This window comes from Heliangelus exortis, chromosome 1 (assembly GCF_036169615.1).
Source record: "Heliangelus exortis chromosome 1, bHelExo1.hap1, whole genome shotgun sequence".
NCBI classification, from domain to species: domain Eukaryota; kingdom Metazoa; phylum Chordata; class Aves; order Apodiformes; family Trochilidae; genus Heliangelus; species Heliangelus exortis.
Window position 1 is genome coordinate 71,722,929 of NC_092422.1, and position 25,131 is coordinate 71,748,059.

Below are 25,131 nucleotides of genomic sequence, written 5' to 3' on the forward strand. Positions count from 1 at the left end.
TGGGGATTTTTCCACATACTTGGGTGGAACTTGCCCACAGAGTAGATGTTATAAACATTTAAAATTGCATCTTAAAATTGCTGGACTATATATTGTCCAAAGCCAGCTGTGGTAAATTGCACATCACATTCACTTACCACAGTTCCAGTCTGTAACTTAACTACTTATAGGGATCCACAAGCTGTACCATGGCTTGCCCAGGTTGTTGAACTCCCCTGAAATCCTGGGTTTTATTCTCCCTACCTAGAGTTCTGATAATGTTTCTATGGATTAAGCTGTTGCATTTGAAGTAGGTTAACTTAATTGTAACTTAATACACCTCAGGAGAGAATCAGAATGAGATTAAATTCAGTTGTGTTCAAGCAGCAGGAGGTGGTTTCTCTCCCGGACTCTAACAGCACACCTACAACCTGAGCAGGTATAATCTTTTCAAAACAGGCCATACTTAGGACCTTTTTTTCTCAGTTGTAGCCGTGTGGGCAGGTAATGCATTCAGCTGTTGTTTATCTTAAGCTCAGAGTTTCATTTCAGTAAAGCAGCTGAGACTTCCCTGAAAACAAGGTAGTAAAATGTGCTTTTTTTTTTCTTTTTCTTTTTTTTCCCTCCTATATTAAAAATTCTCACAATAGCTTAATTTTTAGGTGCTTTGTTATCTCTGTCTCAGAGGCAGGCTCCTAAATTTGGCAGGAGGATAGTTAGGCTTATAGACTGTACCATCCACTATTACCAGTATTATCTCAGTATTGGAGGAGTCTTGCTACAAGTCTGATTCTCACTGATTTTTCTGGATTAAACAAACTGCTAACTGGTAAGGCTCACAGGAAACTTAACTACTGATTGTCAATGCTTCTTGCCAGCTACTGCTTTCAAAAACCTTGTCTGGGTGCTGGCTGCTGCCACGGGTGGGATGCTGAGAGTATCTGGGCTGCTAATGCAGTGGTTTCTGGCATCTCTTCTGGGATGAAGCAGGGTAAGGAATTCTCTGCATCTCCTTCTCTCTTGGGGTGAGTGGTTAACCTAAAATATGAATAAGGACCAGGTTCCCACCACATATCCACTTCTGTTGAAATACTTCATTTTGCTCTTTGTGATTGCCTGTCCTGAATGGGTGAAAATTAAATTGAAAGAAATAAATTTGTGACATGGAAATGAAGATTTACAAAGTGTTGTAAGATAGAGAAGAATAATTGTAACATCTTCATTAACATCTCTGGCGAAGTGGTATCTAAATGAAACCTGCATGGCACAAGTCACAGGTGAGACTGCTCAAGAATCCAACATCTGTGCTGATATATTTCCATGGAGTTATCTCTGTGAGAGGAGCTGGTTTTAGCTCTGAAAAATCTGTGGTCTCACATTAGCAAGAGTTGGGAGTTTGCTGCAGTTCCTTGTGGTAGCATTTGCTGGCCTCCTGATGGGCAGCACATTCTGTAAACTGGGTAATGGGTGTATAGTTACAAGAGTTTTGCCAAAACATTTTACAGGGAGAGCTGTTAAGCCCAAAAGCCTGAGAGGAATTAAGAAAATCCCTCTTAAGATTGTTTCAAGTGTTGAGTTTCAACATGTGTGTCACTTCCCAGCTGTCTTCTCTTCATAAAGTGTTTGTTACTGGTAAATTCAGCTTGTGTCTTTTCTAGCAGCCTCAGAGAAATTAAATACAATGAGCAATTGCAGGCTAAAGACTAAGCAATAGAAGATAAGATTATTTATCTCAGTATCTAAATAGAAAAGCATGAATCTTGTGAGTACCATTCCTAGCCACTCCCAAGAGTTAAAGCTCCAGCAGCACTGACAGGCAGGTATGGTTCCTCTAAAGATAAAAAGGGAAGCCAAGTTGTGATGATTGAAGTGGCCAACATTGACATGAAAGAGGTGGAACAGGTCAAGTTCTTTATATTAGTAATGGGGTGATACAGATGTCAAGGAAGTTAATACTAAGAAAACCTGGAAGTTAATACTAAAAAAAAAAACAAGCAAAAAAACCAAACCAGACCAACAACAAAAAAACCAACAAAACCCTGAACTAAATAAAACTAAACCAGCAGTAAACTGCATCAGGGTTGTGAATTTCCCGCTTTTCTCTTACAGCGTGCGTGATACAGCAAAACCATAATGTCTCCATAGGCTCGACCAGGCATCTTTAATTATTGTGGTATACAAAAAATATGAAGCATCTTTAAAATTTAAACTTCTGAGGAAAAACTCAATTTCAGATTCTCAGGTTTTACAGTGTTAGAAGAGACCATTCGTGCCATTGAATGCACCCAGTATGCCCCTTTTCTTGGGAGCCACTGACATGGCTCTGGCAGTAATGAGCACTTGGCACTGAGGAAAAAGTCATCCTTTCTCTCTAGTCATCCTAAATTTTCCAAACAACTTAGCTCCTCAGGCATGCTGAGGTGCTTAAGTCACCCAGGCCGTGAGATGAGGCTGTTTTCCATCTTGTAGGGCAGACTGCACATTTACCAAGTGTCTGACCTGGCTTTTTCTCTGGCATTTTGCTTGCACAATTGCCACCTGTGATGAGCTTGCTTAACCACCAGGCTTCTGGCTGAGGGCAGAGGAATATCCAGGTCCTGCTTAAGCTGGATCATCTGCTGCTAGGAAAGCATGATGTAAAAAGCCAGAAGCAACTACTGCATACATGAGGTACAGTGCTTCGGTGACTTAGAAGCAAGCAGTGACTTAGAAAATAGAAACAGTTTGGGGATAAGGGTGACCAGAATCTGACCCAGTTCCCTATCTGCCATCCAGATGCAAGATATTAATTCAGGCTCTGAATCCAAGCTTACAGTGTGGGCTAATTGCAATGTAAGTGCCTAAGCTGGTTGGGACAGTTACAGATGCACCTTTCTCTTGGTTTTTGTTGTTTTGGGTTTTTTTCTAGTTTGAGGTTCCTGGCTGCAGACACTGATATTAATATCAGTATTAAAGGACAACTCTTCAGCATGCATGGGGTGCTAGATCTGGATTGCCATTTAGGCACAGAGCTGGGGGCCTACACTAGGAACCCAATTGGCCTTGCTTCCCTCTATAGGCAAATTGAAATAAGGTTACTGGGAGAGCTTAGTTCAACCCACGTATCTCTCCCTTCCTTTCCTCCACTCTAGAAAGACAAAGCTAATGTAGAAATGGAAATCAAAAGTGGGATTAACCCATTCCTTAGGTCCCTGGCTAACCATTAAATTCTTACAGCCCAAATGTTGTGGTGCCCTGCACAAATTGCATGCCCATTTGTTAAATGCCGTTTGATTTGAATACAGAAGTCTCTGGCATCTGAGGTGTAGGGATTCTTACAAAACTCTGTTCTCCAAATCCTCTGTGTGTTTGTATACATTTATAGTTCGAGAATTATTAAAAATAGCTTTTCCTCCTGTTTTTACTGCAATGGGGGAAAAAAAGAACTAGTTGAGTAAACTCTGCTGTTCCAGTGGTTTTGCAAAGGTGGAGTTACTTAGACCAGCATTTTTATGCAATGGGCGGTTCCACCACACAGATATGGGAGATGATGACAAAAGAGGCACAGCAGTAATGGTCACTGCTTGCCACATACATGGCAAACAATGAAGAGGAAAGTTCTACCGAGCAAGACTGGAACACACTGGGTGTGTTCAAAATGCCACTTCATACAGAGACATGCAAAGCAATCAGTGAAGGAGCAAGTGGTGGAGATGCCGTGGGCAGAGTGACGAACAGAAACCCCTCAAACACTGCATGGGGTCACAGTGAATGAACAGTTCACGTGAACTCAGTGCTCTAGGACAAAGGCTGAAATGGTGAGTTTGAAGAGAGGGGTAATATAGAAGTATCATAGAATCATAGAATTGTCTGGGTTGGAAGGGACCTCAGAGATCATCAAGTCCAACCCTTGATCCACTACCGCTGCAGTACTATCTTGCTGTGCAACATTGCTGAAAACATTTTAAACTTTCTAAAATATTGTGTCTCATTCTTCTGTCCAATACAAAGGTGTTGAAAAAGTGGAAAACATAAGACTAAGACTCATCTAAATTATTAGAGAGTAGAGAGAATATCAAAACTGGGGTTCAAAGATTGCTGTGTATGTGCTACTCACCATCACATACAAAATGAGATTCATTTAGCAGAGAAAGTCCTATCAAGAACCAATAAGAGGGACACATGAAAATAAAAATTAGGTGCAAATATTCAGGGGTGTCAGGAGTTACAGTAGTGGTGTCATGAACAGCTGGGAATGTCTGCAGTGTGAAGGTCTGGTGTTAAATCTCTGGAAGTCAGGAAACTTGGAATGAAAATTTTATGGTCACCATAAATACACCTTTTATGTTTGAAGTTCTTACATTACATGGTACCATACCAGGCTATGACTACTTTGGTAAATATTTAGATTACCGACAATTTTGAAACTGGGGTCTTTAAAGAGCAGAAATAATTAAAACACATGGCTTTTGTAGAGTGTCAGGAAAATAGGTGGGAGCCTGCAATCCCTCAGCTTGCAAACACAACTCGAGTACTCCTGGCAGCACGTCTCAGTCAGACAATCTTTCTGCTTCCATTATAGACCCTCTCTACACATGCCACCTACAGCAATCACCACAAATCCTTCTCTTTACACCAGTTCATTTAGTTGCTAAGTTTGCTTTCTTTTTTCCTCCTGATATCTGAGATCACGCATTGTACATGAGCGAGTCTCCTACCAGTGCTCCTGTACAGACCTGGCTGTCCATAAAAACACTTCCCAGGGCCAATGTAAAGCTGATCCCTCTTCATCAGCTCCTTACAGATGGTTGCCCCTGCTTTTTGAAACTGTTCCTCATGTGTACTGGAGCACACATCATTGGAGGATCCATGGTCTTTCATCTCCTTCGCCTTTTAATTTGTAAGCTGGCTCTGCAGTGCTTTGAGGGAAAGCAGGGACACTTTGACACCTCTTTCCCCCAGCAGCCTGCTAAATGACAGACTAGCACAAGAATAAAAAGTAGAGCTGCCTGACCCTTGAGGCAGAGTTGCTGCAATAAAACACTTTTGAAAAGCAGCTGTCCTTTTTCATATAGAAGGAATTTTCCCTGTCTGGAGCTCTTTAAAGAACTGGGTCCTTCTATTCCCCACAAGCACCCTGCTCGTGGTGATTAGGTAGTTCACAAGAAATCTGTTTTTCTTTCTGCAGAGTGCTATTTTACCTGTGTTCTGTCTCATCGGAGCATTTGTGTCTATTTCGTGCTGTGTCAACTGTAATAAGATATTATTATTAATATTGATCAGTTGGAAGAGCATGGTCACTGTGCAGCTAAGACAATAGCCAGGAAGTAAAGGCACAGAAAATCTTTTAGAGTATCAGTAAGGATCCTGAAGACCTTCTTGTAGAGGGGGTTATAGCCACGATCGAGTTCAGTTTTTGCTAATGAGCAACCAGAGGTTCACATGGTTCTCCTGAAGTAGTACTTTAATGGTGCTCTGGGATTTGCTTTGTAAAGCTTTAAAAATGCCCATGATGTGTTTAACAGCTGAAGGTTTCCATTGATCTCTTGCTTTTTCTCTCTTTAATGAAAACTTATAGGAATTTAGTTTTCTTGTGACTTCTAACTGCTGCTAAGAACAAGCTGCTGTGGCAGCTCTAATGAAGTGAAAAAAAGCCTGGCCTTGGAATGCTGTGGTGCTCTTGCAGTGCAGAAATGCTGCCAAGGCAGAGTGAAACCTGAGTGTGACATGTTGATAACATTCTCCCATCAGGTGGTCTTTTCTGCTAGCTCTAAAATGTCAACAAGTCAGGGAAATGTCTTTGTTAAGCTTTGAATGACCTACTTTGGGTATCTGGGAATAACCAGAAGGGGACTCAAACCACAGAAACACATCCAATTTGAGCAGCCCTTCATTTTCTGCATGCAAACTCTTGTGTTTTGCATCTCCAGGAAAAAAAACACCAATTTCTTGCTGAGCCAAGCCACTTTTGTTGGGTTTAAACCAGACCCTTGTTGAGTCATGATCACAGTGAAATCATCCCTCTTGAAATTATTGAGTCTGTAATTGTCATCTCAATTTTGCTTCGAAAACTGATATTCCAAAGGATTTGTGGTTGCTGGTCTCTGAAGAAAACATCTAAATAACCCGTGCTGGAGATAATCTGGGCAGGTGTGTTTTCATTTCTCCTTGTTGCTAATTGACCTATTATAAAAGGGTTGACTTATTCACAGGAAGTTTCTGCAAGTCTTCCAGCTCAGTTATGAGAGCCATCCAGGAAAAGTTAAGGAGGAAAAAAAAGAGTTGTTAGTCTTTCATCGGAGGGTCTGAGAACACTACTGCTCTCTTAGTTTGGATAGAAAAAGCATTGAACAAGTATTGATAGGGATATTAGTGCTGTGCAAGATTGTTTGGAAGTAAGCAAATCCAGACGTGGATGAAATACAAGCCTCCACCTTGCAGTACCTAAACTGGACATTGAACACTGTCTCTCCTGCTAGAAGGGAAAATATATACTGTCCCTCATATAATGTCAGAGCTCACTGGAGTATTAAGCATCTTTACATCTCACCCATACTGGACAGAAAAACACATCACCAGAACTAACACAGGGGATGGTAGTGGCTGAGCATTTTGGACACTTATTTGGGACTTCACCAAACAGAACAGAAATCAGAGCCGGTAAAATGCAATGATGTAACAGCAGAGGCACAACAAAACTATTACCAAGTCGTCTGGAGACAGAGAACCTCCCAGCTGGTGCTTTCAAACCATCAAAGCAAGCAGCACCTGCTGGCAGCTAGGAACAGAGTGAATGTAGTTTAGGATTGTGCTGAGGATTTGATAATGTGTAATGTTCCCCCATTGAGTCTCTTGAGCTTGGCAGTGGGTGCCTCTCTTTCAAAGGAAGTTTGAAGAGGCTCAGCCCAAAGGGCAGAGTCTGTGAAGCAGTCTGTCAGGTGCATCGTGGAGCTCTTATTCTCATCTCCAAGTTGCCCAGCTTTTAAAGGACAGCTTGGTTTAACCACAAAGGTACAGAGCTATTCAAGGTGCTTATGCAAATATTTTACTCAACTTCAAGCTGTGGCTTTAGAGGTGCACACTTCAGTTTGGTGTTGAGTTTGGAGATGTTGCTCTGCTGAGGACAAGCGGTGGCAGTGAGGATGCAACAACTCTGACCCTTGGGTCACCAATCACAGGCAGGTGAGATGTGTGCAGGGCTGCTGCTGTGTGTCCTGGGAGATGTAACCTTTGTCTCAAAACAAAAAGTGAGAAAGTACTTGAACATGAGCCTCCAAGCTGGCTGCGGGGCTCTGTCAGTGCTGGTGAGGCCACAGCTTGAGTCCTGTGTCCAGTTCTGGGCCCCTCAGTTCAGGAAGGAGATTGAGGTGCTGGAGCAGGTCCAGAGAAGAGCAAGGAGGCTGTGAAGGGATCCAGCACAAGTCCTGTGAGGAGAGGCTGAGGGAGCTGGGGGTGTTCAGCCTGGAGAAGAGGAGGCTCAGGGGAGACCTCATCACTCTCTACAACTCCCTGAAAGGAGGGGGTAGCCAGGGGGGGGTTGGGCTCTTTTCCCAGGCAGCTCCCAGTAAAACAAGAGGGCATGGAATTAAGCTCTGCCAGGGGAGGTTTGGGTTAGATATTAGGAAAAAATTCTTTACAAAGAGGGTGATCAAGCATTGGAATGGGCTGCCTCAGGAAGTAGTGGATTCTCCATCCCTGGAGATATTTAAAAAGAGACTGGATGTGGCACTCAGTGCCATGGTCTGATAACTGCAGCAGTAGTGGATCAAGGGTTGGACTTGATGATCTCTGAGGTCCCTTCCAACCCAGCCAATTCTGTGATCCTGTGATTCTATTTGGTACCGCTCATTGGGCAATGCATCTTGCCCAGCATCTTGATTTCAGGCTGGCTTTCTCATCGTGGCAAAGGAAAGGAAAAATAACTTGAAACAAATATTTCCTGTTCTGCGGTTCTGAACAATGAAATTGTAAACCACAGAAGGGACTGGGCTTGATCTAAAGGTCTTTGAAGTCAGCAGAGCCATTCCCACTGATTTCAGTGCGCTTTGGGTCAAGGGCACAGGAGAAAGAAAGCAAATGTTTCCTGCCCAAAAAAGTGTTAACCATTAGTATTCAAAGAACTATAAAGTTTGATGTGTAAAATGTGCTCCTTTAAGTAAGGCATTCACAAACTTAGTTTCCATCTGCTTCCTAATACTTTGTCACTAGTACACTAACAAGGAACAGCTTTATAGAAGTAATAGCCATATACTGAGCAGAAAAAAGAAGAGTTAATACTCTCACTTGCTTCCTATCTTGCTTCCATTCCTTTTTGCATGTATGGTATTTCACACTACAGCAGTAGTGCTTATGCTGCTGGTTATGTTATCACAGACTATGTATGTGCTGTAGATTTCCAGTTGAATTAAACTTCATTGCCCTGATGGTGGTTGACAAGTATATCAAAATTATTACTTTTCTGTAAATTGTAATCTTTAAAACATCACAGTGGTTGGTGGGATTGGGTTTTGGTTTTGGGTTTGTTTTTTTTTTTTTTGTGACTGAGAAGAAGTAGGTCAGAGGTAAAGAATTTCAGGGGGCAAGAAGTGTTGTGGGAATGGTGTGGGGGTGCTACTCCTACTACACTGGTAGTCAAATAGGCTGCGTGCAGCAGCTTTGTAGGTAAAATCAGCAATAGGGCTGCCTCCAAATTTTGCCTCGGTTATTAAATCCAAGAAAAGGAATTTATCTGCCATCTGCCTACTGCCCAAGGATGCAGTCCTCTTGGATCAGCAGCCCCATCACCATGTTAGTGACCATACTCTAGCCTAACACACAACAAGCCCACCAAGGAGCTGGACGTGTCAGGGTTTTTGGCCAGAGTGGCTGAGTTTGCCTGTGCAAAAACTAACACCATCTGGTGGTGAGCAGCCAGAGAGGACACCCCTGCCTGTGAGCTGCAGAGGAAGAGGGGACTGAGCTGCCATAGCCAGGCTGTGTTACCTGCACATGAAAGCAGTGAATCCACATCAGCTGGGAGATACAGCAAGAGAGGAGAGGAACTGGATTAAAGGTGATGCAGAAAACTGAAGGATATGGATTAATGCTATTTTGCAGCTGCCTTTAGTGGGGGTAATGACCAGCCCTGGTGCTTGTTGCAGAGGAGAAGAATTTTCCAGTGAGGGCTTCCCATTTCAGGATACTTCTGTGAAATAAACTTCCTTGTCTTTCAACACCAGGCCTGGAAATATCCTCTCATTGTAGAAGCCAGGGCATCACTTGGACATTTGCATAAGTTATTCTAGGTTTCAAAAAGGAGAAAATTACCAGAATGGAGTTAAGTTACCATTTGTAAGAACCACTGTTCATGTTCACAGGAAAACCACTAAGCCAGGCAAACATAGCATTATAAAAAAAAAATAATAAAAAAAAAGGTTTGCAGTTTTTTAAAAATTTTTATTTAAAAGCATCTAAGATAGCAAGCATGGTACTATTTGTACTAAATTATGGGTACTGCAATCTAGTAAGAGCTTGAGTTTCCTCCTTGGAAAACCTCCTCCTACTCCCCTATATTTCTTTCCACTGCAGAGCTGCACTAATTTGGGTTCTATAAATGCAGGAGGAAAACTAACAAAGAAGTAAGGATTATGAAATCACTTCATTCTGTTTTCGATGAGAATTCTGTGTCCTTCAGCCTGCCAGCCTGGGACATTTTGGTGGTCTGAAGCTGGAAAATTATGGAAATCCCATAGGCAAGTTTTCTTAAAGGATGTCTGACAGAAAGCTGAATTTTCCATGGGAGTTATCTGTACGCTTCAGTAAGGGGTTTAAAGCAATTAGAAAAAATGGCACATGGTAAAGCTTTCATATTTTCATAATATGTTAATGATTAACTGGCTTCCTACATCTTTGTTGATTTAGTGGGAGAGTGACAAGGCACTGTGAGGTACCTATTTGGTAGTGTAACTAACAAGTTGGACAACTTGCACGGGCATTTTTTTTCCACCTCCCTTCTGGAACTTGCTTCATCCAGCTGACACTGCTTCAAAGCCTAAGGCAGCTCTCAGACTCACAGAAGTAAGTCTCCCTTTTTTTTTTTTTTTTTTTTTTAATATGACTTATTTTATGAAGTGCTGATAGAGAACAGATGGAAAGAGATTTAAATATTTATTTGTTACCTATAAAGAATGTTTTCCCAACTGGGAATTGGAGAATTGAGTTTTCAAGCATGAAATCACAGGCATATTGCTAAGAAGAGACCTTCTTAATTACTGTGCTGTTGGGTTGTGTTTTTTTTTAAAAAAACCCTTTCTGCTACAAGACTTAGATTGAACAAAGGATTTGGTTAGTAAAGCCATGTCCAGTGTAGACCAATAAAGCTCCATCTAGGCTATAAAACTTCACAAAAGCAGGGTTTGAATGTTAATTTCAAAATGCATGTGGTGCCTGGCAACATCTAGAGCAAAAATATTTGCTTAAAACACAAAATAAATGGAAGTAAATGGGTTCCTGCTTACATGGGCCGGGGAAAATAACTTTGTGCATATTTTATATAGGAAGAGAATATCATGATTTTTCTTTCTCTTCAAGGTAGTTACAAGCTGTACTAGAATTCCTAAAGCAAACTCAGTTTTCAACAGGCAGATGGGCTGCAGGGAGACTGGTGCTTCGCTCTTCCATAGTTACACTCTTTTAGTGTATTTTATTTCAGCTGTGCTATCACTTACAAAGAAACCAGTATTGTTTCCTATCCTTTTGGAAAGCTCTTCTTTCAACCACCCCCACAATGTCTATGAAGAAAATCTCACCAGCTGCTTGCAGGTTGTCTGCTCTCCAGTCCCCTCTCCTGAGGCAGCTCCTTACACTCTCTCAGCAGAGGGGATGCTCCTTCCTCCTCACCAGGTGCCCCTGCAGCACATCCAAGCTGATGCCCTGGATGCTTCAGGTGTCCTCCTTTTCTCATGCAGGCACAGGTAGATGTGACTCCTCCTGGGTGACATCTTCCTGTGCCCCAAGCCTGTATTCAGTGCCCTTGGCTTTCCCAGTGTGTCTGTCTGAGCTCTCTGGGACCTGGACGTGGGTGCCTTAGTCACACTCCTGACCCCTTAGTGCTCTTTTCTCTGTGCCAGACACCAAGGATAAGCAAGTTTTTGGGCTTCCTGAAGCTTCCTGAGAGATTCCCATTTTAACACGGCCAGTGGCTGCCATTCCTGGAATGTCCCTAAACTCTTCTACCTAGGCTCCAAATGGAGCCCTTCAAAGCAATCTGTAGAAAGGTTGATAATATGGGGTCGTATGGGTCCTGGGTCATCCCATTGCCTACATGTCTGTAACAGAAGGGCTTAAGGTGGGCTCAACCACAGAAAAGTAAATCAGGGCCTCAAAGAACAGTTGAAGAAACAATAGAAATCATCCAGTTCTCTCCATCCTATCATCAAAGTAAACAAATAAAATAATCTTTTCCTGAAATATGCAAAGACCACAGCTAAATTTTAATATATTCTTAAGAGGTGGAACAGAAGGGAAGGTTGCTTTGGTCTGCTTGCTTTGAAACCCAATGAGAAGGTGGGAGCAGCCGAGTTCTTAACACTGGATTATTGGCATCTGGGGGAGAAAGGGAGTATCTAACATGCTTTAAATCTGGAGGTATTCTATAGTGACTTTTAAGACTCTGTGCCTGCTAGCTTCTCTTTTCTAATTGAAAATGTTACTGACAGGTGAAATCTAAGCATGAGACACCAATAGTCAGGGAAAGTACTCAAGACAGGGGTCATAAATGCAGCTACCTGTACTAGGGAAAAAGGAGCAGAATTATTGGCACCCTGTGTGTTTGTTTAAATGTCTTTTGAAGAAGCTTAGAATAGACTGATTCAGCAGCCACTGCTGATGAAAACAAGGAGATAACCTTAGAGATAAAGGCACACTCCAACCAGATCTGTGCTGAAACGGTGAGGACAGTAGGATAACAAACATTTCTGAAGTTCTCTTCTAGACACAACTGAACTCAAGGGTCTAGCTCATTAGTACAATTTTGAGCATCATGTCAAGGATCATGCAACTTGTGTAGACTTCACAAAAACAACATAACAAGCCCTAGCTCCACCTCACACTTCCCTGCATCCTCTTTCTGTGTCTGAAATCTCAAGCTCCAGCCCATCCAGTTCTTCTTGGTGCATCAAGTCCCAGAGGGGAAGAGAGACTGTAGAGGGATGCTGCTTCTGGGGAATGTATTACCCAGTACACACCAGTCTCTACAGGACCTCTGCTAAACTGCAAACTCTCTCCATGCTGCTGAAATCCATCAGGCCTTCAATCCATCATTTGAAATGATGCATCTAAGGACAGGTCTTGTGGGTGATGGCATGGTTGGGGGCAGCCCTCTTATGCTACCCTGCAGCTTGGACATTACCCCTGGTACGGCCCTATCCCCATGAGGGAGTCTGAGACCCAGTAACCTGACAGGTCCAGTGATACTTGTGTGCACCAATTAAGTATACTAAAGCTTTTTTTCCTTTCCTCATTTACCTGCAGGTCTTTTAAAATGTCTTTTAGGATCTTAAGGCTGGTTGAGTTTCAGAAAGTGGATCTGAAACCCAGTTGATACATATAGACTGCTGAATGTAATTAAATAGCTTTTCAGAGGATCCGGTGTTAATTCCAGAAGTGAAATGTGTTCAGTGCTCTGAGAATTAATATCATAGCATCAGAATCTTGCCATTTCCAATAACTGAAAGTGAAAGAAGTACTGACAGCGTTTCAAGTATGGTTCCATTTCTGTTTGCTCCTGCTGCTTAGAACATCAGGAGGTGGGACTTGTGAATACAAGGAACTAACCTTTATCTCTTTGGCTGCAGCATTTCATTTTATTCTTTTAAAGGTAAACCTGATGCACAGATGACCCCCCAAGCCTCCTATAAAATCACTTGGCATTTGAGAGAGCAGCTTGCTTCAATTTTTTTCTGCTAGAAGCAAGCTTGCATCTGTAGGAAAGTCAACACAGCTCCCGGGCATCCTCATCTGTTTCTTGCAGCTAAGCAGGGGAAAGTCTTGTCAGATTCTGTCCCTGAAGTAAATGGGCAATGGCTTGACACACTTTTCATAAACAGCTACCCACTGTGCAATACATGATTTAAATAAAATTTAAAAATAAAGACAAAAGGATTCTTTACTAGCTTGTCTTCTCTGTGTATATTTCCGTTGAATGTCAGAAGCTGACATTTTGTTTTTATTCAGGCAGAGTATTTAGTTAAAAATACATCCATGAAGCAAAGCTCTTCCAAATGAAGGGAATCAAAGATGTATCAAGAAAGAAAATGATAGCAGGAGACTGCCAGGTGAGAAGCCCGTAGAAGCACCTCTCCTCCTGTTTTTAGACTTTGTAAAGATTGTTGCCAGAAGCTGCTGGAATGCTTTGCTTGGTAGATTGGACTGAATCAATTTTAAATGAAAATGCTAAGGAAATCGTGGGACAGCAAGAGGCAGAGCTGCAGCCCTTCTGAACACACTTCTCTTGCTTCTCTGAGTGTAAAGTGTTTTCAGTCATGCTTTTCATCCACTGGCATACACACCACAGAGCCCAGGCTTGTCTCTTCTGGCAAGATTGCCTGGGCAGGCTACCTACCCCATGAAAGAGGTGGCATGCAGGCTTTGAATGCTGAGATCTGGAACTCCGAGTGAGTTTCCAAACCAAGAGCTGCGTGCCAGTAATGCCAACTCATTATTCAAAAGACCTCCTGTAGCTGACTGAATATGAGTTCATTTGCCTTAGGAAATTTCATATAGTGATTGTGTTACATCATTGTGTTATTCAGACCATACAGGGAAATTTGCTGTACTAATTAAATTAATTTAACATATTTATAAAATTACTAAACAATTAAACCAGCCAATAGATTTTCACAGTGCTGTGTTAGTACTGCCTGCTAGATGATCTGAGCTTTAAACTGTATTTTATCCAATATAGTTCTAAACATGCAGATTTTTCTTTCAGAAGGCTGGCCATGGGCATTTGCATAGCAACCAAAAGGTTTTATTTTTTTAAAAAAATATTTCTTCACTTCATGCAAATACCCAGTTAGTGATGTGTTAAACAACAGGCTGGTAGAATAATTTTGATTGGAAAAGACCTTGAAGATCATTAAGTCCAACTGTAAATCTAAAACTGCCAAGTCCAACTAACTTAAGCACCACATCTACATGGTTTTGAAGTACCTCCAGGGATGATAACCCCACCACTGCCCTGGGCAGCCTGTTCTACTGAGAGCAGAAGTGCCTGACTACCCTCTCAGTAAAAAAATTCTTCCTCAGGTCTAGTCTAAACCACCCCTGGTGCAACTTCAGGACATTTCCTCTACTCCTATGATTATTTACTTGGGAGAAGAGAACAAACCCTCCCCCTCGCTACAGCCTCTCAGGCAGCTGTAGAGGGCAATGAGGTCTCCTCTCCTCAGCCTCCTCTTCTCCAGACCGAACAATCCCAGATCCCTCAGCCTCTCCTCACAGGATTTGTTCTCCAGACCCTTCACCAGCTCGGTTGCCTTCCCTGGACCCGCTCCAGCACCTCAAGGGCCTTCTTGTAGCGAGGGGCCCAGAGCTGAACACAGCACTCGAGGTGCAGCCCCAAATCCTTCCTTTGTGAGAGGGATGCCTGCCCGAAACCTAAAGGAAAGGCACTGCAGGTTCGGGACGGCGTTCAGCGTCCGCAACCCCTCCCGTGGTTGGGGACCTGCGCAGGGGCACCCCAGCCACCCCCAGGGACCTGACCCTCTTCTCGGGACGAGATTTCCTTCTTCCTCCCCCTCCTCCTCCTCCTCCTCCCATCGCTCCGCCTCCAGGTCTCACGGCACGGGAGCCGCTGAGCCAAACCCTGGCTGGAGCCGCCCTCTGCAGCTCGCTCCCGGGGTTACAGGGCATCGCCAAGAAAAACTTTTTTTTTTTTTTTCCTAATTAAAAAAACCTTTTTATTTTATTTAAAAAAAAATACTACTTGCCGCAGTAGTATTAAAAAATAAACGTAGCTCGCTACATTTTTGGGGAAAACGAGTTCCCCCGATGCTCCTTACCCGCTTACACATCCTGACTTCGGCTGGGGCTGGGGCTGAGCCGCCTCGTGGGATGCCTTCCCGTCCCACGGGATGCCTTCCTGTCCTGTGGGATGTCCCCCATCCCCTGGGATGCTCCCGGTCCCGTAGGATATCCTCCTGCCCCGTGGGATGCACCGATGTCCTGTGAAACGTCCCCCACCTTGTGAAATGCCCTCCATCTAATGGGATGCTCCCTGCCATCCCGTGGGATACCCCCAGCCCAGAGGATGGATGGGGTGCTGTGACTCCTGGCAGTGCTCAGGCTTAGGGTTTATGTCAGGGACTTGAGGGTAAATATGTTCTCATCCAAAGCCCTCTCCTAAAATCAGTGCTGCTGGCAAGAGATACATATCCATTCTCATTTGATGATACCAGCAAAACCTACAGCATGTTTATTAATACTCATAACAACAGAGACTGGAATCAGGAACTAGGTCTGTTTTAGTTTTGATATGTTTTCATATGGCAAGCAGATTCCTGTAACTACTACACTTTGATATTTTGCTCCTTATTTTCTTGATGAATCTCAATACTAAATGGTCATAACATAGGCTTCTGTCTGATTTTCCAAAACAGGCAAGTAATGATAACTGTAATTCGATTTCATCACCAATCTCAAAAGTACTTCTTTGTCACCTTGGTTTTCTCTAAGTCAGTCAGCCCTATCAGGTTAGATCAAGTAAGGCAGGGTGTGGAGAAATGAGCCAAAATGAATCATTTCCTACATAAGTAATTTTTTGTGTCTAGACATTTGGTACCTCATCTAAAGCTCATCATTGGTAGCTGGTTATTTTCCAATGTTTTCAGAAAAATTTTATAAGCTCTGAGTTTTTTCATGGTGCATGTTTGCTTGTTCTGTGTTTGTGAATCTCATGGGGAAAAAAAAAAAAGAACTTTTTCTGTTTTTCCTTGTTTTATAATACAATTCTGGGCACTACTCTAAATAGCTTAGCACATGAAGGTTGGACAGAGTGCTCAGTAATCACAGATACAATCTCATTTCATTCCATGAGCAGAGAGGTGGATAAGTTCCATCCATGAAGATAAACACTGATATATTCTGAACAACTCTCAATGACACACATCAGCCTGCTTGCCTATTTTTCAGGAACTTGATGTCAGCAAGTTGTTTAAATGACTGCTTGTGATGTATACAAAAAGTGGTACAGAACCGTGGGCTCTGTACAGCATGGTACTTTAATATGGTTCTGGTTGGGCCTCAGTGTGCTCAGTGATTGAAACAGGAGACAGGGCTCAGCACAGCTCCTTTGATGATGTTTTTTTCTGTCTAGCATCTTCCCATCACTAGAGAAATACATAACCAATGTTATTTTGACTTTGAACTGGGACAGGAAAAATACTATTCATAACGGGGCTCCTGTACTGTATAGCTGGTAAAAACTGTGAATTAGATCAGCAGTTTTATAATCACTTAGTAAATAAGGTAGCAGATTGAGATAGGATTTGTAAATTGGTTTTGTTTTAAGTAGATAAAAACACAGGACACTCTGATTTCCTCCATGCAAGAAATCACTACATTTTGCAATAATGGATTTTAATTTGTTTCACAGGAAATCAGTCCTATCAGAAATATATAGATGAACTGGGAGGCCAAAATGATAAAATTACAAATGTTGCTGTATTTGGCTGGCTTCAAAAATCTCTCTGTGCCATCCTCTTATCACTGCCATCAGCTTCGTGGCTGAAGTAATTATATAGTGGCACTGGTATAAGAAGATGGACAGAGTTTGCTCGAGGCCACAGTATTATGAAGATATTTCTTATTTAAGATTTACACAGATGGATTTTTGCAACTGCATTGTGTCACCAACGGAATCCGTTAGTTTAAGGTGTATAAACACGAAAATTATTGCTTTAGTAACAAAACATAGTTGCAGATCTAACTTGTCCTGGTTTGGGCCAGGATAGAATAAATTTTCTGCCTTGTAATTTTGCTTTCAGCTAAGTCTCTCGTGCACCTGCTGAAATGAACAGCAAGTTTGTCAGTCAGTCTCTGCTTCTAGGACTGATAACACTCAATGTTTATAGTTACTGCTAGAGACTGGTGTGCAGAGCCAAGGACACTGCTTGGTTCTGAGGAACATCTTGTGCTCCAAAAAGAGAAAGGGAGCAAAGGGGTAACCCCTGCAACCCCTCATTTAGGAGAAGCAGACAATACCAGTGACCAAAACTGACCAAATGGAGTATTCCACCCCATACACACCACACTTTGTATACATTTGAGGGACCACAAGGGCCCTTCCTCACCTGTCCCTGTTTGCTTTGGCATCCTGGGAGGATTCCATCCATTCCTCTGCCTGTGGTCCTGATCCGTGTCAGCCTGAATCTGTGTGTTGCTGCCTCCAGCTCCTGCCTGCTGCTGACTCCAGGACTTTCCCAGGGGAAAAGATGTGAATTTTCCTTTTGTGAATGTAAAAATAAGATTGAAATGGGAGTTTATCAGAGACCCATTGTTCTCCTTGTGACATGACATATGCAGAATTAAAACCAGGTGGTATTTTTCTATGGGCATTAAACTTCAACAATTCATTACAGTCAGGGAAAAATTCCTACCAGCCTCCTTCTGTGCACATACTCTCTGGTGCTTTTTTAGCTTTTAGCTGAGGTTCACCTTCTCACCCAAATAATAGTTGCCTTTATAATTTTATGCTGTGTTTCTTTCCAGTGCCTGTCTCTCTTCACATGGCAACTGTGTCTGTGCCAGAGTAGAAGACTCCCAGAGAATGAGGTCCCTGGTCAGCACCTCACATCTCCATCTAGCTGCCTTTGCTCTGGGTACAGTAGGCTGGATCCTGTGCACTGCTTCCATGGGAACTGTGGAATGGAGAGTCTGGCACGTGGACAACACCACCATCATCTCCTCTGGCATTGCCTGGGTGGGGATTTGGAAAGTCTGCTTCATCAGTTACCTTCACATCTCTCCTGGCTATAAAGAACAGTTCTGCCACAAATTCAGTGGCTATGATCCTTCCATCCCCTACGAAATTTATGCTGCTCAGGGTCTCCTGCTGATTGCCATGTTCATGGGCTTGCTGGGACTCACAGCCACAGTCTTTGCTCTGAGAAATGCTGATCTGAGAATCACTCACAAAATTGTCATTACCCGTTTCTTCCTCTTGGGTGGTTTCTCCTACATCTTCGCTAGTCTCTGTGTCCTGATCCCTGTGAGCTGGAATTTCTATTCTGTAATGCACAACCAGAGCATTGCTTTTCCTCCTGATTACTACCTGCCCTCCAGGCCAGCATCACAAGAAGCTGGTGCTGCCATTCCTATTGGGATTGTAGCTGCCATCCTCCTGCTGCTAAGTGGGACTTTTTCTCTCTCAAACAGATTTCCAGTGACCAGAGACGCTATCACAAAATCCTGACAGGATTAATCCCCTCTGGGTTGTTTTAGAAAAAGAGTATAGTTAAGAGATAAGAATGACAGCATGAGTGATTTTATAGTCAAGGAACTATAGAATTTAGTTTTAGTCTATGGAAGCCACTCTATTTTGTTAGATGAACGAGCTGAATTACCCTCAAAAATGACCTGCTTAGTTGTCCCATATGACCAGAGGTTCATCTTTCAGATAATTGCTGTTGAGCAGCAACTGATTTTTACAAGTTGTCCTTTTTTGTACATGCAAAGAATATTGATATATCTATTTATTTTTGTGTAAAATATTTACCATGCTCAGAGAGCTGACTCTGAATTAACTGTCCTGTTAGAAAACTGTGAAATAACATGTGTTAAATGTGAACTTGTTTCCTTGTTGGTACTACAATATTTTGTCCATTATTTAATTACACCCGTAGCAGTCATCAGGCTTGTGGCAAATGAGTCTTCCCTGAATTGTCTTACAAAGACCTTGCCAACTTCTCTTCTTCCTCTAGGGCACATAAAGAGCCATCTTTCATGCTTCTATTTTTCTTTCAAGATATTTGCATTTTATTTTGCAACCTGTTTGCCTGCGGGCAAGGTGCGCTCCTAGTTCCTCACTTAAGCCAAAAAGTCTGCAAGTGTTTGCTTCTTCGTCAGACCCTTCACCAAATCCAAAGGTATTGCAAAAGATGGAAACAACTTCTATAAGCTATTGCAAAACTGCTGTCAAAACCAGTGCTCTCTGTAACCAGGCATATTTAGTACAACTTTTAGGGTATGATTCGTCTGATGTAGACATCTATACCTAAACACAGATCAACTGGGGCTCTGTTTATAGTCAGTGTAGAGACAGTCTTTTTTCAAAATAGATGCCTAGAGTGGCTGGGAGATGGCAAGTTCTTTAAAAACCTGTTCCATCACTGGTAATTTTTGGTAATAATAATTGGTAATTTTTTCATCTGCTGCAAGGATTTATCTTTTGACTGTTTACAATGCTGTAAAGCCATTTCAAGTGGTGTTTCAGTGAAAGCAAGTGATTTAATAGATTGTTTATTCCATATTGTTTCCAGTTTTATTTCTACCTTACAATGTTGGTAGGTTTCATTTTTAAATGTACAAGTCAATAGAACTGTTATCTCTTCCCACAGGGCCTAAAGTAATATTAGATTTTGTCTTATTGTAATTGTAAGGAAAAAAGAAAGATCTATCCATGTGTTTATATCACACACTAATAAACCACTGATATTTCCTGACAAGGAATTTGAACTTCACCAGAAAATTGCTGATTCTTGAACTTTTTTTTTGAGTTCATGGAATGTCAATAACTGCAACTGTATTTCTCAGCTATATTCACTAAGTGATTTGGTTTGTTTTACATTTATTCTTCTTGGCTAAAAGAAAAAGCAACAAACAACATCAGACACATGTCAAGTTCATGTGTTACTGCCACAGATTTTTCCACCAGCAATTCTGTTGATCTCTCCTAATGTGTGGCTATAAAACACTGTTTCTGTGTCACATGTAGGCTCCGTGGTGAGCAATTCCCCATCCAAATAATGGAATAGATTCCCTAAGGAGATGTGTGGGGTATTTTGTCAAAAATAAGTGCAGACAAACAGTGCCATGAGGTCTGTAAGTCTGTAGGTATGAATGAGCCTGTCCCAGGACGGAGGGGTTATCTAGTTGAAGATCAGGGCATCCTTTCTCATCATACCTCCTAGGTTTCTACCAACACTCACATGGTCCATATTATACATTGAGATGCAATAAAATGTGGTCTATGGCCACATATCAGGCTATATTTAAATTCCCAGTCCTTCCCCGAGGAAAAGACAGGGAAAAAAAACCTTAGCTCAAAACAAGGGGAGGCAGAACTTCCACTGATTTCAATGGGATTGAGTCTGCTTTGATCCCTCAGGGCTGTGTGTGATTCATTAAATTAGGCTGAATATTTATGCTCGTTAAGATGTCATTATTGGAGGACCTTTGCTTTTATTTTGCCAACGAGGAGGCATATTTTCAGGAGACATTTGTTTCAGAATTTGAGAAGCTAAGTTACCTTTCAGTAGGTCAGGTTGTTACCACTTCAGCTGTGCTTGTACAGCTATTTTTAGGTTTGTCTGCAAAATCAGGCTGCTGAAACGATTTCAGTTTAGAACTCAAAAATGTAAAACTTTTCTGGAAGGCTATTTTTATCCTCGATTACTCTATCTAGGGAGAGATGCTATAGCCTGGCCCTGCAGCCATTTGTAGTAACACTGTTGAGGAGAGGCAGGAAGCTGTAGTGCAAAGGCAGGAGTGACCGGTCAGGGCCTGGAGGTAGAGAGATCAGGGGCAAGGTCCTATTAAGCAAATTTCACCACTGAAGAGATCCTATCATGCAGCTTCATCTCCAGCTTCACTGCAGACCAGGACCTGCTGCCTCCCCGGTGACAGCACCGCTCCACCCTGTCTAGGAATGTCTCCATGCTGGCCTCAGTCTACACATAAACCAGGCTTGCTTTATTTTTTTCTGGGTTGACAATAAACAAGAATCTTGTGATTCACTCACATGTCTGAATTCACTGCCGGGGAAATGATCTGAATACCAAAACTCCCTTTGAGTTCTGCTGCTTTGAGTTCCAGGCGTAATGGGAAGGTTTCCATCTTTGACCTCCAGAACATTCTCCTTAGCATCAATCTACTACATAATGTGTTTTGTTAACCTTATTTATGCTACCATCTACCTCACCTGTCTACTTGTGGCCACAGACCAAAGTGTGTATGAATATATATCCAATAGTCTTCTCAAAGATGGGTGTTCAAACAGCAGATGGAGCTGAGAAGTGCCTAATAGTAAAGCAAGCTGATTGATAGTACAAAGGCTCCTGAGATTTTTCTTCCCAGGTGAACATGTACTGCTGAACAACATCACTTGTGTTCAGGTAAAGGAAGAGGAAAGAACTGGGGATGTTGTACTTCAGAGTAGGTCACCTAATTATTCGGGTTCAGTCGGTACACAAAATTTTTATGACAGTCAGCAGTTTGACATGAAGAGTGTCTTAATTGCCAATTGTGAGTTCTTTAGCTGATTAAAAACAACACTGGTCTCAGAAAGAAATGTTTTAGTTGTCACGTGCCGTATGGTATATTACAATGATGAGAGGGAGGGTGGTTTTCAAGAGAGAGCTATTTTTAGACCCTGAACCATTTTCCTCTTAGAATGGAAAAGCTGAAATGTCACAGGCAATTTCCTGCTCTTTAGGCAGGACAAAGAGGGTTTGCTTTAAAAATATAAGTCTGGCTGCCATAGTGTGTAACAGCAAATTGTTTCTTAAAATAGGAAACCAACGTATGTTAAATTAAAGGTTCCCAGAAGAAAAATGCACCTTTTTCAAAATTGAACTGGGATTCCTTTCATTCTTGCCAACATCTATATTGTCGGATCCAGTATTTTTTCATAATAATGTATTTTTCAGCCTACATATTCCCTGTCTGCTCCTCAATTTACTCTGTTTCCCTTGGCTGAGAGAAGGTTGTTCAATAATTAGCGTGGTGGTTTGGAGTGTATTGGCTCTCAAGTGGTGTGTCAAAACCAACTTGATGCCACTCAAGGAAAATGTAAGTGAATTTCTTCTTCAAATCACAAAACCAATAAATGCTGCTCATAACTGGGAATGGGATGCAGAATGCACTGTTAAGACCCAACTTGAAGACTGCTTTGCCATCCCCTTTCTCCTGGGATACATGTGGAAATAAACAAGTGTAAGGGTACTTTAAAGATTCATATGCATTATGTGTAGGATGTTACATCCATCACAGCCTAAGGTTACTGCATGTGTAATCTGGTTTTCAGCAGCTGAATATGCAGACCCATTATGGAATAAATCGGTAAAGGTAATCAAAAAAACCAAACCCAGATCTTGCTTTGAAATAATATTGCCAAAGTATTACCAGACACCTGAGATCAGCTGGTGAGAATAATTTGTACCTGCCCACCCTGCCTGCCCCACATGGCCTCAGGACAGACATTGAAAGTAGGTGAGAAAGCATAGGGAGAATAGGACACTAGAAGCATTGCACCCTCTACATAAGTACATAGCAGCTGCTGGCTGACTGGAACTGAGATGAAAAAAAACCTTGAAGGCTACAGAGCTGAAAATGAAGCATTTACAGTTTCTGGAAATATCAGAGTTGTTGCTGAATAGGAGTTCAAAGGTATGAGAATAAAACCGGCCAATGTGGAGATGTTTCAGCTATCTCTAAAAGATAACCAGTAGCTAGCCATGACTGGAAAAAGAAAAGAAAAAAGAAAAAAGAAAAAAGAAAAAAGAAAAAAGAAAAAAAAAAAAAAAAAAAGAAAAAAAAAAAAAAAAGAAAAAAAAGAAAAAAAAAAAAAGAGAGCAGCCAGGCAGAAAGGGACCTGGGAGTCTGGATTGACAAGAAGCTGAACATGAGCCAGCTGTGTGCCCAGGTGGCCAAGAAGGCCAATGGCATCCTGGCCTGGATCAGGAACAGCGTGGCCAGCAGGTCCAGGGAAGGGATTCTGCCCCTGTACTCAGCCCTGGTGAGGCCACACCTCGAGTCCTGTGTCCAGTTCTGGCCCCTCAGTTCAGGAAGGATATCGAGGTCCTGGAGCAGGTCCAAAGGAGGGCAACCAGGCTGGTGAAGGGACTCGAGCACAGATCCTATGAGGAGACGCTGAGGGAGCTGGGGCTGTTCAGCCTGGAGAAGAGGAGGCTCAGGGGAGACCTCATCACTCTCTACAACTCCCTGAAAGGAGGGTGTAGCCAGGGGGGGGTTGGTCTCTTTTCCCAGGCAACCCTCAGCAAGACAAGAGGGCACGGTCTCAAGTTGTGCCAGGGGAGGTTTAGGTTGGATATTAGAAAGAATTTCTTTACAGAGAGGGTGATCAGGCAATGGAATGGACTGCCCGGTGAGGTGGTGGATTCTCCGTCCCTGGAAATATTTAAAAAGAGACTGGATGTGGCACTCAGTGCCATGGGCTGGCAACCGCACCGGTGGGTCAAGGGTTGGACTTGATGATCTCTGAGGTCCCTTCCAACCCGGCTAATTCTATGATTCTATGATTCTATGATCTTCAGCTGGATGGCCTCTGGTAGCCTGGGGTGGGTGCTGGATGCCACCTCCTGAGCATCCCTGAGCATGGCAGAGCAAAGACACCTCCATCATCTCCTCCAGCACTGCTTGGGTGGGAACTAGGAAACCTGAGCAGTCGTGGTGGAGTCTCCAGGGACTTTTGAATACAGGTCTGTCACAGAGTCAGTGATTAAGTCCCCCCCCAGGAAACCTTGTTTGCTCAGATGCTTTCACTGGCTGCTCCCTCCCCAGAAACACTAGGGAAAACCATCAAGCTTTGTTCTACGAAATATTCATATGGGTTGTGCTCAAAATCCACATATCAGCTTCTTCTTAGATGGGTGGGAGTGATGTTGAGAATGTTCACTGGAGTGTGTGTGTTAATCCCTGTGAGCTGTAGCTTCTGTTGTACAGAGTGCAGCCACAGTGCCTCATTTCCCCTTCTCCCCACGCCAGCCTGGGGCGCAGGAAGCTGAAGCTGCTGCTCCTACTGGGATCACAGCCTTCATCCTGCTGCTGGTGAGTGGGACCCTTTCTCTTTAACATAGACGTGCTATTGTGCTGGATGCCAAGGCTCCTTCTGATAACAGAGGTTTCAGATGCCTGTGAAAAACGTGAGGCAGGACCACAGGGTAAACATAGCAAAGCAGTGACTTCATCTTCTCAAGGAGCGCTTCGGGTTCAGCTGTGAGTCTTCAGTGACATTCATTTGCTTCTGTTTGAATTCAGGAGAACAGAAATAAACTATGTGACAAATTGTTTTCACCCAAAGGATTCTTATTAACTAACCCTGAAATACTGCTATGTCTCAGTCGGGTAGTTGAGGTCATTTCAGTGACCTGAAGTAACCTTCTGCATAGCTGGACTTTTGATTTGTTTGCTTTCCAAAGGTATGTGAATTTAGTGTTTATTGAATTTTGTTTACTTTAATCTAATGCTGTGTTAATTGACTATTTACCAGAAGGCCCTTAAGGGATGCTTTTTAAAAATAACATTGTTTTAGAACTGACCTGCGCTGGCTCACACAGAGATGATGGCCAGCTTTATGCAGACGCAGTGTTTGTCATTGGTCAGTGTGTCTCTAAATATTCTAATCTATGACAGCAATAAAATGGAATTGTTCAAGTAGATGTTCTTTTTAATGTAACTGTCATAATATCCCTCTGGCAGGAAGGTACTCAGCACATTCCAGTTCATCCTATTTTTGTCTGATTGCAGACCATGAAAGCATACCCCTTGAAACTATCAATGTGATCAGCTGCAAGAGCATTAATAACTTATCTTCTTGCCACTATTTTTCAGAAAGGTTTGTATCTTCCAGGACATCTCTCTATAAATAGCTTAATTTCCAGTGATAACTCCAGAATTCTGAGACTTAAATTTTGCAGCCGCACAGAGTAAATGTTTCTTGGTTTGCTAATCAAAGCCAATGTGGATGGTCCCCAAAGTTGGTGACATTCTCACTACCTCTGGGGTCCTTCAGGCTACCAGCCTTAGCTCAGGCTTCTGATGTTGTTGTCGGGTGCTGCTTTCTCTTGTGAAATGCTGGTTGTTAACCCAGTTGAAGACAGCACTGACATCACCTGTACCCTGTGCCAGGAGGAGTTTTGTCCACAAATTCCACAAGCTTTGACATGAGCATTTAAA

General features: G+C 42.5%; 1 protein-coding gene across 1 annotated transcript; it reads left to right on the forward strand.

Annotated features, from left to right (window-relative positions):
• The first annotated feature begins 9,891 nt into the window (after window positions 1–9,891).
• Window positions 9,892–18,551, forward strand: CLDN34 (claudin 34). The gene is made up of 2 exons (XM_071747908.1): window positions 9,892–10,014; window positions 17,707–18,551. Exon 2 carries the CDS (start codon window positions 17,765–17,767, stop codon window positions 18,407–18,409), a length of 645 nt encoding a protein of 214 aa, XP_071604009.1. The 5' UTR covers window positions 9,892–10,014; window positions 17,707–17,764; the 3' UTR covers window positions 18,410–18,551.
• Window positions 18,552–25,131: the final 6,580 nt, after the last annotated feature.